At 46.2% G+C, this 13,264-nt stretch overlaps 1 protein-coding gene across 1 annotated transcript in view; it reads right to left on the reverse strand.

Moving 5' to 3' along the window:
• Positions 1 to 13,264, reverse strand: part of LOC119374171 (dihydrolipoyllysine-residue succinyltransferase component of 2-oxoglutarate dehydrogenase complex, mitochondrial-like) — a 45,328-nt gene that overhangs the window by 24,046 nt on the left and 8,018 nt on the right. Inside the window, 3 exon segments of the mRNA XM_037644232.2 lie at positions 2,356 to 2,398; positions 7,710 to 7,743; positions 11,538 to 11,647. Of these exon segments, the coding sequence (XP_037500160.2) occupies positions 2,356 to 2,398; positions 7,710 to 7,743; positions 11,538 to 11,647 (187 nt within the window).

A 13,264-nucleotide genomic window follows, 5' to 3' on the forward strand; every position in this document is an offset into this window, starting at 1 on the left:
TCTCGACGGGGAGTTTTGCAATGAAGTAAACATAAACATATAAAGGCTATAGATAGTACAAAAGAAAGCTGGTGCGCGCGCGCTGGAAGTGCGGTCAAGAAAGAGGAAAAAAAATAAAAAATAGGGGCGACATTCCGCTTTAAAGTGGTTCACGAACTACGTTCGTGAAAGAAAGTGAAGAAGAAGGAAAAAAGCGCCCTCTATATGGGACGACGACGACGACAACGGCGCCATATTTCAAAAAGCGTTTTGTAACCGAGTCGCCAACACTGAGCGTCGTTCCACAGACGACGCTTTCTTTGATACTTTTCCCCTAAATATAATATCCCCGAAGAAATGAAAAGAAAAAAAACTGAGAAAATGACCACTTTCAATCTCTGCTTGCTTGCTTCTTCATTTTCCTCCTTCTTCGTGAGCTAAGAACAATTCCCTTTTTTTTTCCCTCTGAATTTCTCCTTCCCAGAGCTATGGCTCTCGGGAAGAAAAACACACAGAGAAAGAAAGAAAGAAAGAAAGAAAGAGACAGAAAAAAAAGAAATAAAAAAGAAAGAAAGAAAGAAAGAAAGAAAGAAAGAAAGAAAGAAAGGCGCGCCGACGCAACGCCCCGGCACACCCGGCACACGTAGCGATCCTCTTCGAATTCCAACCTAAAATCTCCCCTCACCTCCACAACGCGATTCTCCCGCTCCTCATCCTCCTCTCATACTTTCCCCACATTTCAAGCGCACGGGCTGTATCCCATACACTTCCAGCTAGCGCGCTCCATTCGACTCGGCTATAGCTACCGGGAGTGGAGGAACAGTAGCAGCAAGTGGCTACGCGCATTGTTCGACGACTTCGTTCGTTCGTAGACCGGGTCGGCGACGAGGTTTCATAACGCGTTCCCGTGCGGAACGCTGCGCTACAGATGTAAAGCGCTTTTAAGAAAAAAAGAAAAAAAAAAACCCGCGAAGGTAATCTCTCTCTCGAAAAACGAGAGAAACTTTTTAAAAGCGCTCGGGTCTCCGGTATGCCTCGAGTCCTGAAAAAATTTTTTCTCAAAGCCCGACACACGCACCGAGGTGAGGTAGGTGCGAAAGAATAAGGAACTATAAACACATAGACGACAACGACATCGTGGGAGGTGACAGGGATAGATGGATGGATGGAAGGAGACGGATGGTATGAACGTTAGGCAGTAGCGTACAGGTTGCCATTTCCTCGCTAGATTTGATTTCACGGCAGCCTTCGGAAGTCCGGGATTGAACGGGAGCACCAGCAGCGACGACGCACGACAAAAGAAAAGAAAGAAGGAAAGGGTGAGGTGGACGGGAGCGAAATTCTTGGCGCAATGTGACAAATGCGTTTCTCGGACGGCGCGCGCGGAGATTCGTCGCGCGGCTTTTTCGATATATCTGGCGAGATTGAAATATTTTAAAAAATCTTACAGCACACCTTTCATCGATTCGAGGACGGTGGGTACACAACGCCTCCACGTACCGTGCCCTACTGTCTACGTGGGAGAGGAGAATAAGGGGAGTACGGCGCTTGTCTAAAACCTTCCATTCCTTTGCAGGACCCTGTAAAGCGTGCTTCACCGAACGCACGGTTGTGCCGCGGCGAAGCCTACGCACCTTCGGCAGGGCGCAAGAGAAAAACGAGAGAGAGAGAGGGAGAGAGAGAGAGAGAGAAAGGAAAGACACGAACAAAACGACAGAAAAGAGAAAATGGCGCATGCTGCATGCGCATCCTAGGCGCTTTAGTCCACGTACAAGGTAATCGCCGTAGCAAATCATAATAAGTGGGAAATAGCAAGCATGTAGAGCGTGCTTCACCACAACTATATCTGTTTTGCTGCGAAGCCGACTTTAAGAAAATCCGTTTTTTTTTTTTTTTCACGGTGCCATGGCGCATGCGCTCTTTCCATAGCGGAAACGGCGCGAAACGTTTTGGTATGGTCTCTGTAAGCCTCTAGATCTCGGACGCTTTCGTTCTGGCGATCCGAACCATCCAGGATCACCACGCGTAACTCCGCCCCCCTACCAAAACGGCAGAGGGCAGCAGAACAGGAAAATGAAAAGGCGGATTGCAAAGGCAGCACCCGGGGTGCAATGAAAGGATCGGTGTTGCGATGGACACTGTGCGGAGAAGCTCTACTTTCACTTTTTTTTGCTATTGATTTAATAAACACCGCGAGTGATACCGGGGGGATAGCCTTTAGACTGCTTTGTAGTGGCCACATAGCGACGAGTCATTATTTTGCCAGAACCCATCTTGGAGAGCATAGAGGTTTATCATTACGTCGAGCAGCCGGGGATGGGACGTGGTTTCCGCGTAAAGCAACGACGCGAACGAATCAGTCAGAAGGGTACTCACCGTGATGTGTGCTTGTGGACTTGCCTCTTCGGCGTTCTTGCACCTGCGTGCAAACATAAAAAAAAAAATATGATACCGGGCATACACAACAGTTGTTTAAGTATACGTAGGCATTCCTGCTTTCTACGCAATGCAATCAACGATGCAGTAGACCGACCGAACTGCGTATGAACCTTATCGAATTTCTGCCGGACTTTTTGTTATCTTAAGCACAGTAACAAAGCTCTGTAAATACGGAAACCTGGAAACTGATGGCGCCCTTCCTAATTCCGCCGTGACATACTTATACGCGGTGGGCTTTCTTCCGTAACTTATAACAAGATACGACGCGACACGTCGCGGATGCGCTAGCAGGGGCTCGAATGCGAAACCAAACAAGCAAACAAAAGAAATAGTACGGAGAGGAGGAGGGGAAGAGATGACGAAGTCGCGAAATGACCGCGAACGCCGCTAACGATGACGGATGGGCAAAGAACAGAGACGACGGATCGGAAAGAAATAAGCTATCAAGGGGTGCGGGAAAGAAGAAGAAAACAGACGCTTACAAAAAAAAAAAATCAAGTGACACGTATCAGCGAAAACGATTAAAAATGTACTGACGAAGTTAAAGGTAACAGATACGATGACTCTGGAAGTGTAATCATGCAAGAAGCAACTGCGGCTTTCCACACGCGCGACATGTACACACACAACTTCTTGCGGGCGGTGTCGTCCTTCCTTTATTTTTTTCCCGTACACCGACACAGGATGCGCCGCCACCGCCGCCTAGCGGCGCTGGCTTCGGTGTAACGCGATTCATTCTCGTTAGGGGGCGCAGCTTCCCCACCCAGTGCGGGCGGCGGCGCGCGCGCTAGGCATGCAGACGGAGGAGAGCGAGAGGAAGCGCTGCATCATCCTTTCAAATTAGCTTCGCCACGCTAATTAGAACAACAAAAACCGAGCCCCTTTCTTCCGCCACGCCCCGGAGCTAAACAGAAGAAACCCTAGCTACACGCGGACCGCAACAGAGTAAACTTCCTCCCCCGCCACCGTCGCACCAAGTCCGAACAACTCGGTCGCTCGCTCGCTGCCACGGTCACAAAGTTGTGTGCCGTGCGGCGTCTGCTCATACGCACAGCTCCTTCGGGCAGCGTCGCGCCTTTTTTCTCCATCAATCAGGGCGCAAAAAAGTTGCCGGCTAAGCCTTAATTCTTCGCTAACGTCGCGAGGGTCCGTTGCGAGCGCGAAACGAGAGAGAGAGAGAGGGATGAAGAAACCGGACCGTGTGACCACAAGGCGACGGCCATCTCGCGAGCAAGTCCTGACAATCACGGTGATGAATTTGTCACTTCGTGCACTCGAAGAAGCAGATGCGAAAAAACAAGCAATGAACACAAAGCGAAAGATAACAGCCGGGCGTTGCATGCTTCATACGCGAAGCCGTGGGGTCAGAAAAATGTATCGCTCCGCGTGGTTCGAACTTCTAGCGTTTGATCTGTGTCAACAACTTTCTTGCATACGCTATGTTCAAATTGTTATTCTTATTATTATTAATATATATTTTTGATGCTGCAGTGATTGTAGGTAGTGTGGAAAGATGGGTCAAGCCTCCGCAGCGTTGTCAGCCTTAGGGTTATGTATGTGGCAAAGTTATAAGTGGAAAGTCAGGAGTCCCAATAAAGAGTAACAGGTAATCCTTCCTTTCTTGAGGCTCATTCACACCGAAGGCGGGGCGGCCAAAGCGGCAAAGCGGTGAGGCGGAAAGAGGCAAAACCTCCTCTCCAGGCGGCGAAAGCGGGGCGGAAAACGAGGCGGCAGGTCCGATCGCTCTCGGACCAATTTTTTGCCGCTCGCCGCTACTCGCCGCTTTGCCGCAGCCAATCAGAACGCGCTGCGGCGCGATGGCGCGGCGGTGGTGCAGGTGTCTCTTTGGGAGAAGCCGTACCACGTGATAGCGACACGTGCGCTAAAGCGCGAGAGGCCCCGCCTCCTCGGCCGCGCGGGCAGCCAAGAGAGCCATGCGGTCTGAACAGGTACGCGCGCTCACCGCCTTGAAAAGCCCGCTTTGCCGCCCCGCCTTCGGTGTGAATGTACCTTTAGTGCAAAGTAAACTCGGCGGAACTGGCCCACAATACAGGGTGTGTTTTTAGACAATACACATTTTTTTTATAAAATCCTATTACAGTGAGTCTCTTGCCGTTTTCGCACATGAACTGTATGTCGAGGCGGAAAAGCTTTGCCGCAGATAAAATGACACTGTTGCCACTAATTAGCAAAAACTCGTTAATTGACTTTTTAATTATTGGCTTGAGGGCAGGTGTTTATATTAGAAAGTTGTAGTGCGTGCCAATTTACGGCACACCCATTTTTTAGAAATCACGAAAGTTGCACGTAGTTCGAGATATTCATCATAGAAATTCAAGGGCGAAATCGAAACTGATCGCACCCGGCGGGCACAAAGTGCGGCGGAACACCGGGACGACACGTGACAGGGAAATGACGAAATTCGAATGAAGGCGCGCAGAAGCAGAATCTGGCAAGAAAAATCGGCAAACATTCTGAAACACGCAAGTAGACAGCTTAATGTTAGTGTGCGATGGGTGGTGCTTATGTGTTTCTTTCTTAAGCTATAAAAAAGCGCGAATAACTATTACGCGTGTCTGCGATAAGAAGCGCCGAAGTGGCAGCACCTGAATTTTATGCTTACCAGACAAAGAAAAGGTTGATATCGCGGTTTTCTTGTGCACAGTTCGAAAGAAACGGATAAGCATCCAACACTAAGCGCGAAAATAAGGCGATGCGCGGGCACAAGTGAGATGACTTTGCAGCCTTTCACGATAACATACGGCCGCGGCGCCCATTCGTTGAAGTTTCGCCGCTCCCTTGTGACGGGCAGTTCCGGTCTGACGTAGCAGAACGGTCACGCTTCGTGCGCGCTTTGCGCGATCAGTTTCGATTTTGCCCTTGACATTCGATGAAGAATATGTCGAACTACGTGCAACTTTTGTGATTTGTAAAAAATAGGTATGTCAAAAATTGGTACGCACTACAACTCTAATATAAATACCTGCCCTCAAGTCAATAATGAAAAAGTTAGTTAATGAGTTTTTGTTAATTAGCAGTAACAGCGTTATTTTAAGTGCGGCAAAGCTTTTCCGCCTCGACGTGGAGTGCGTGTGCGAAAACGACAAGAGCCTTACTGTCAGAGGATTTTTATTTAAAAAAAAACTGTATTGTCTAAAAAAACACCCTGTATATATCACCTCTAAATCGGTTAGTGGCAATGTTAAGGCTCGTGTGCCAGTATTTTCTCTAGCAAATTCCAAGAATGTCATGCCATCAGTGCTCTTTTATATAACCTGCCCTCGCACATGCCTTTTTTTTTTTCTTTCTTTCTTTCTAGCGGCACTATGAAGATGCGCCACCGTCATTGCATCACTGGCATCCGGAGACGCGAGAAAGTGTGGGATCAGCATCGAGCATTTCTCGCTTCAACGAGCGCCAAAAAAAAAAAAAAAAAGAAAAAAAAAGTCGCATGACGTCTACGTGTTACGCCACTACTGATAAAGGTTTAACAATTCAGCCTCCCAGACCTTATCGTCTGGCCTGCCCTACTATTGTTCACCAAAGACTCCCCCCTGATAAAAGCTGATAAAAGCGCGACCTGGTTTATGGCTGGGCAATCTGCCTCTTTCACAGTGTAACGCCTTTGTAACATCAGACGCAGGAATGAGCTTTTCTTTTTTCCTTTGTCAGCAATGTTCCCCTGAACTTCAGACTTGTTTGCATCTATGATGTGTAACATGAATATGAGAGGCTGAGGGGCTCAATATTATTTCGCCTACAGAGAAGCCAACAGAAATAATGCCAATATGTTACACAGTCACCGTGCACTGCATTTCTTATATTTGATTTGTTGTTGCACGTATCTCATTATTTTCATCTGTATGTAATGGTCTTGATCATGGCAGTTCACGGCTTTCTCATCTGTGTCTGCATGACAACATTTAAGTGCACATTCACCTTGAATAAACATTAGAATGTGACCAACCGGTGTTACAACTCATTGCCGAATGTCAGTTGGACGTTATTCAATAAACGGAGTTGCTGACGAATAATAACTCATGGAAGCAAAATTACTTATTATTAATGCAAAAAAAGAAAGGCTTCTAATTTTTGTCAGACAATCAGCTTTCGCAGAAGCCAGAATATGCCACATTTGCTGCAGCCTTCAAGAATGTTGGCATTGTGTTAAGTCTGATGCAAGTATGTCTCGCCACCTCTGAGGCAATCTGTCGAGAAGATTGCATCAGAAAGTCTACAGTATCCCATAGCACATTCACTGATTGTGCAACACGTTTTACAGTGTCCACATGGTCGGCACCTTCGACAATTTTTCTTTCAAGCACAAGCAAGAAAATCTCAGTCAGTATTTCCATTGACACACAATGACGTCGACCTCGTAGCAGGCATCAACGAAACTCTGGACTTTACACCTGTCTCTTTTGCTCTGTTCATTAGAGACATTGCCCTGAAATAATTTTGTATGTAGTGTACACGTCGATGCAACATTCAGGCTGTGAGGGACAAAACAGTAGATGGTTATGGATTAATCCTGACTGTAACAGATTCTTCAATGTGCAGTATAAGTCTCAGTGCACAATCATCACTACGTTTCACTCTCACCGTATTGTGCCTTTCATGACTGGCACCGAGTCCCACAGCAAAGCACTGCAGCACTCTACAACACACACAGTTGAAAGAAGCTGCCCACTCATCACCAATGTGCCTTCAGCTGCACTAAAGAGGGACAGCACATTTTCATGATACAACTTGAGAATTAACTTTGGGAAAAGTTGTTGCAGTATACTTATCCAGACTTACGACAATATCTGCCACAATTATGACCAGTTACTAGAGTTTCAAGAAAACTTTGGCCAATACATTCACCTACAGGCACAGCTCCACTGAATAAACTAAACAGTAGTACCAGCTGACAGAGACACTTCTCATCGCCGTCCCTTGTCCACCGGGAAGTTTCTAGAGCTGCACAACTACTCAAATACGCAACGTCAACTAGCCCAGCTGCAACCCTTCCAAGATAATAATGACACAACATGATCATGAGGCATGCCATTGTGGGGATCTCCGGATGAACTTCGACCACCTGGGTAAGCTAAGTCTAAGCTAAGCCAAAAACCCCTTGGCACAGCGTGTTCTTGCATATCGCCCCCACTGAAATACGGTCGCTAAGGCCAGGAAGTGAAGCTGCATCCACGAGCTTAGTAGCCCAACATCTTAGCTGCTGAGCTACCCCATTGTGGGTAACTCTTCCAAGTAACAAATTTTAGAAATACTACAAGCAAAAGCCTTACTTGTGCATGAGGTCAAATGTCGGAGCTGTTGAATCTGTGAGAGACGGAGAAAACAAAGAATTCTTACAACACATATCAATCACTGTGGATCCGGTTGTGTGTGCAATGCAATAATGACATGTTATCAAGAAGCAGCGCGGAGGGAAAGCAAGGAGAACAGTAGGAGGAAACACACAAGACGAGCGCTGCGTTTCCTTTACTTTTGTCTTCGTTTTCCATCCATGCTGTTTCTTCACAACATGTATGGTCACCAACTCGCTCAAATGTGCATCTCTCTGCAAAAAGGACAAAAGTCTAACATCGCCCTGTACAGTCCCTTTGGTTAAGCAACAATGCTTTTTATGAAGAAGTCATTCATGAAGAAAACCGGCCACAGGTACCAGTGCGTCGCCTATTAACATTAACATTGGGTGCAGTAGTATGTACGTGCAGTTTCTAAAATACACCAAAGTGTTTTTGTCTTTCGATATGTGGGCAAGTAATTGAAATATGTGCCACTGTTAATGGCTTGCGGCATCATCAGAAGAATGTCATTGAAGCCCCGGGAGGGGAGGGGGTACTGCAGATAATATACATCTTAGGCATATGGCAGCTAACCAAAGAATGTAGTGAGCGTGTGTATCGGTCTTCACCGCCGTTCAGTCATGCATGTTGTGCCTTTGTATAAGTGACTGTATTTCTCTAAGATATGCATACTGATTCAAGGCACAGCTATAGAAATTATGCAATGAACAAAGAACAATTAACAAATGAGTAGCGGTATTTTTGATGGATCACTTTGGAAGACACTTTCACGAGAATTCGCGTGACTAGCCAAGGGCATGCCGACATCTACGGGGGATGTCATTCTTGACACTGCTCAGCGACAACAGATTTGGAACCGCACCAAGATCACTGTCACATGCTGATGATGTGAACACGTTCGTTACTGTAGTCGGATACAACTTGAGAAGTCCGGAAAGGTCACACTCAGATGACTGAAACGTGGCAGCCGATCGCCTCCGCGACTAAAGAAAAGAGCCCCGCTCATGCGCTCAGCAATGTTATCCGAAGGCGGTATAACCGGATGTCCGGCTCATGACATCAGTCTGAGTGCGCGCCCATTGGTGCTGGCTTGTGTGCATCTGCCTTTGAGGCAGAAATGATGCGGACTTCTAAAGTTGTATCTGACTACAGTCAGGTGAAATCTTGTGAAAGTATTTCTCTACATGTTCGCTCAACAATACCGATCCTCTTTTGAGTAACCATGAACACATACATTGTATGATCTACGGAGCACACCCTCCTTGCTCATTGTGCAACATTTTGTTCACAAGCGACCAGTACCTGCAGTAAACGAGCCAAGCTGCTTGGTCATAGCCCTCTACTAAATAAACTCTCATAATGTAGGTCTGATTCAGTGGTGCAAGTGCAGTTCATGAGCTACACGCAAAGCTTTCTAAATCTACCTGTGCCTTGACGTAGACCACGTAGCTACGTGCTCGCTTGATGCAATATGAATGCGTGCAATTTCGTGCTATAGCTTAAACTTGATAGCAAATGGCTTTATTAATGCACAAATCCATTACTCACAGACACCAAGGCTATGCTTCGTTTCACCAGTTCCTGCGCAGTGCAGTAAAGGCTACGAATCATGTCAGCCAATCGGCAACAACAGCCAACCGTGAGTTTTGAGAAGGGCGGAGGGCTCTGCCACTAAACCTACTACTGTGCTTTCTGCGCAGGACTCAGCCGGCTTCATTCAGAGTGTAATCAGAGCTGGGCCATAGCCTTTCTAGCTGATTATTGTAGCGGACCAACTCAACTCGAATCATATTCTTCTCTGTGCTTCATGGGGTTGGGAAGACAGAGCCCATTGCATTTCCTAGACTCGGTTACAACCTAAGAAATAATGTCAGCTCTGCACAAAGCCATTATTGCCCCCTGCCCCCCCCCCACCCCCCCACAAAGAATTTCCATAAATGCACCACCTATTAGCACTTACTCATTTTTGTAATATCAAGCACTTCTAGAGTGTTTCAGATGGTTGACTTTCCCATACAGACACATGTTGGTGTTGCTGGCTTTAGGTCGGAAACTTTAACGTCCTGGTATACTTTGTCGAGATTCTGACATCGATGCTCAGCCAAATGTGATATTGTAGGTAGTAATGGCGAACCTTTAACTCTTACTCTGCGTAGTATTTCCATTAGCCAAGAAAACGCAGTTATTGATCGAGTGGAAACCGGCTAGCATGACCGTTTTTCACAGTTGAAGGGCAGGTGCAAGGCAGTTCTGTGAGCGGAGCTTAAATCATTTCTTAGGCTATAGTTCTAGCAGTCTATAGAAGGCGAGACATGCTCAAAGGACAGTAGGTGGTGTTCAGGCCTGAAACTTGTGTGCTTTCCCGTAGCTCTTAGAGCAATGCAGTGAGCTCAGTTGTGGAAGAGGGATGCACAAAGATTGCAGTGCCTGCTGATCAATTGACTCTTTGTGTGTTGGGAGCTTAACACCTGGAAGGAACAGCTGGGCAGTGAGGTGTGCTGTGTCGGAATATTGGAAAGTGTTGATGCATTATGGTTTCGTCTCACTATGAGTTCCGCAGGCGGAAATCGAACTGATGACCTTGCACTCTGCACCGAATCTTTAAGGATGTAGTGCAGCCACAGTAGGTATGTCGTAGCGGTATGGGGACAAACTGAAACTGCCTTAGAAGCGGACAGGTTGTGTTGAATGTCTACATAAAAAAAACCTATTATTTGTGCTGTTTGAACGAAGACTTCGTACGCACGTGGCAACCTGCTGCCACAAACAATGACTTAGAACGAACACAGCTAAAAAAAGATCGATCGCCACGTTTCAATGAATAATACTTCAAATACAGGTATTTGAAGGTTTACATTTGTCAGAAAGTTCAAGTCAGCACATTAACATCGTTAACCCCGAGGTATGTGCGTAAAGCCTGTCGCAATCGCCGTATTTAGCTATTTAAAATTAAACAAAAAGACTATACAAAAGCTGCTTTATTAAAGTGGGCAAAAAATAAAAAGGGTTGAGTTTAGTTTCCACAATTCGTAGCGAGATGATCGCGCTTAAAAAGCCGCCAGAGGTGCTACGAAAGAATGTGTAGTCTTACTGAATTTAGTACGTAACTGGGTTGCCCCTTGCAATTTGGTTACAGAACGCCGTTATTTTGATTAAATTCGGTTACTGCGGAACCCGGTTTTCAAGAAGCGTAGCAATGTTATAACGCGGTCACATAAAATTCGGCTCTCGAAGGGTAGGTCCTTTAGTGACAGAAGTAAGCAAAGCCACTTTAAAAGCGTTGAGCATCTGGCAAGCAGTTGACTAGAGTCGGTAGCAGGTGGGGGGTATTGATTGGTCCTGCTGGATAGGGTTGGGTCCAGCTATGTGAACGATGCTACGTTATAGTTCTTTACGTGTGCACATTAATGAATAACATACGTTGAATACTGTGTCATATCCCGGCTTTGGGACAGCACTTACGATCGCCTAGCTTTGCGGTGAAAGTGGAAGCAAGGGCGTCCGGTTTCCAAAGCGGCACCTCTCAATTTTTTTTCTCAGAAACGAGCTGGATCACCCTCGACGTAGTTAGGGACAATGCACGCAATACGAACCAGTTCAGAATTGCAGCAAGCAAATCAGGGGTTTGTTATTTTTTTCCGGAGTTTGTCGAAAAAAGAACGAAGTAGGACACTTGAAGCGAGCATCTAAGGTCATCGCAGCATAGGAGGGCACCGCGCCGTTACGGCTGCAAGAAGGAGATAACGTAGTCGGAATGCAAGCGCTCGTGCGAGAAGTTCGAGACAGGACATCGCCGTTTCTTACCTTTAAGGCGTCGTGGCAATCGTTCACAACTTTTAACCGATAAATAACCCGGAGAGGGTTCCTGTTCAGAAAGGCAAAGAACGCCGCCATGTTGCTAAAGGCTACGGTTTAGCGTCAGCCGCACCTGCGTAGACGCGCACGCGTAATTTGTCAAAACGCGAGATAAAGTTTCAACCGAATACGCTCTTCGTTATTTATTAATTTTGTTTTATGAGTTTGAATTATTAGTCAGTTTTAGTTTAATTTAACAGAACCACGATATTTCGACAAATGTCGTCTGCTTCGCATCATCACAGTACAGCCGTTAGCGATGGCGTTCGTGTTTAGTGTCATCAGGTTTGTGTTTTCGTGACGACATTCGTGCTACTTCACACTGTGGTGAGTGACGAAATTGATTGGTTTATCCCGCAAGTGACAGCAGTCGTAAAGAGACGTAAAAACTGTCACGCTAACTTGCGCCAGTTCGTGAGGTGATGCAGTAATGACCGGCCATTCTAGTACAATGTGGCGATAAACCAGAGCGGTGACGGTTAAGAAAGCACCAGTTTAACTTGTTATGCATCACTAAACCACTACGATTTCGATCGAACTTAATCCATCTGACGAGCTCAGAGCACGAAAAAAACAGAATAAGTGAGGTGAGCGATTATCGCACTTGCTGAAAGATCTTTCAGTTTTGCAACGGTCACATTAAAGCTCAGCCTTGCTTTTGTAAATGTCTTTCACCACAATGCGAACACGTTCTTAGTAGCAGTACCAGGGTCTACGCAGCAGCCTGATTTGCAGGAAACAGTGTCAAGCGAAACTACTGCCCGGCATCCGAGATGGTCGACACAGCGGTCTGAGGCTATGCTTAGAACTGCCAATCATTACAGGCTTTCGCGGCTTCTGTAACCGAAATGCTGTGGTACTAAATTGCAGTACAGTTTACACACGATATCTTCCCTGTTATCCGGTGTTGTTTGGTCAAATAGTTGCTCCAACAATTGTACTGTTTTTTTTTTGTTGTTAAAAATGTCAGTCTGTCTGCCTTTCCATTTCTTTTTTTTTATGTGATTTTCTATGTGTATCAAATAATTGCTGCTGCATATCTCTGTTATTTGAATAACAGAACCGTAACAGTTGCTGTAGTAGTACATTCTAGCTGTACACATAGGCGTGCGCACATGTGGGGGCTAGTCATCTAAGAGAGGGGGCGCAAAATCTGCCCCATACATTGACCCCCCCTATAGTCACCTAAGAGGCAATATCTGCCTCGTACATTGACTTAGTAGGGGGGGGGGGGAGCTGCGATGAACCTTCGCCCCCCCCCCCTTCTGATGGGTAACCCTGCGCACGCCTATGGCTGTACATCTTCCTTCCATGTGATGCCTCTAGAAGCGTGTAAGACATTCATAATTAGTAAAATTATGAATTGGCAAAATTAATAAATACACAATCTTGTGCGCATGCCTTTTCTTCTATTTGAAACGTTGCTGGTGGTGATATTGTTTGTGCACATAAAAAGCTGTGCTGTGTTGCACAAGTGACGTGCAATCGAATAATGCCCTGACTACAATGTTTAGGCGTGTTTATCGAAGCAGAAGCAAGCTGTGCATTACCGTTGTATAATCCTGCATTCGACGACCTCATTACTCAACGTAATTGATCATATCAATCATTCTCGCATTGGACAATGTTATTTTATGAGTCGGAGAGTTTTTGCAGCTGTAGATGTAGATCCTAAA

This window comes from Rhipicephalus sanguineus, chromosome 11 (genome assembly GCF_013339695.2).
Source record: "Rhipicephalus sanguineus isolate Rsan-2018 chromosome 11, BIME_Rsan_1.4, whole genome shotgun sequence".
NCBI lineage: Eukaryota > Metazoa > Arthropoda > Arachnida > Ixodida > Ixodidae > Rhipicephalus > Rhipicephalus sanguineus.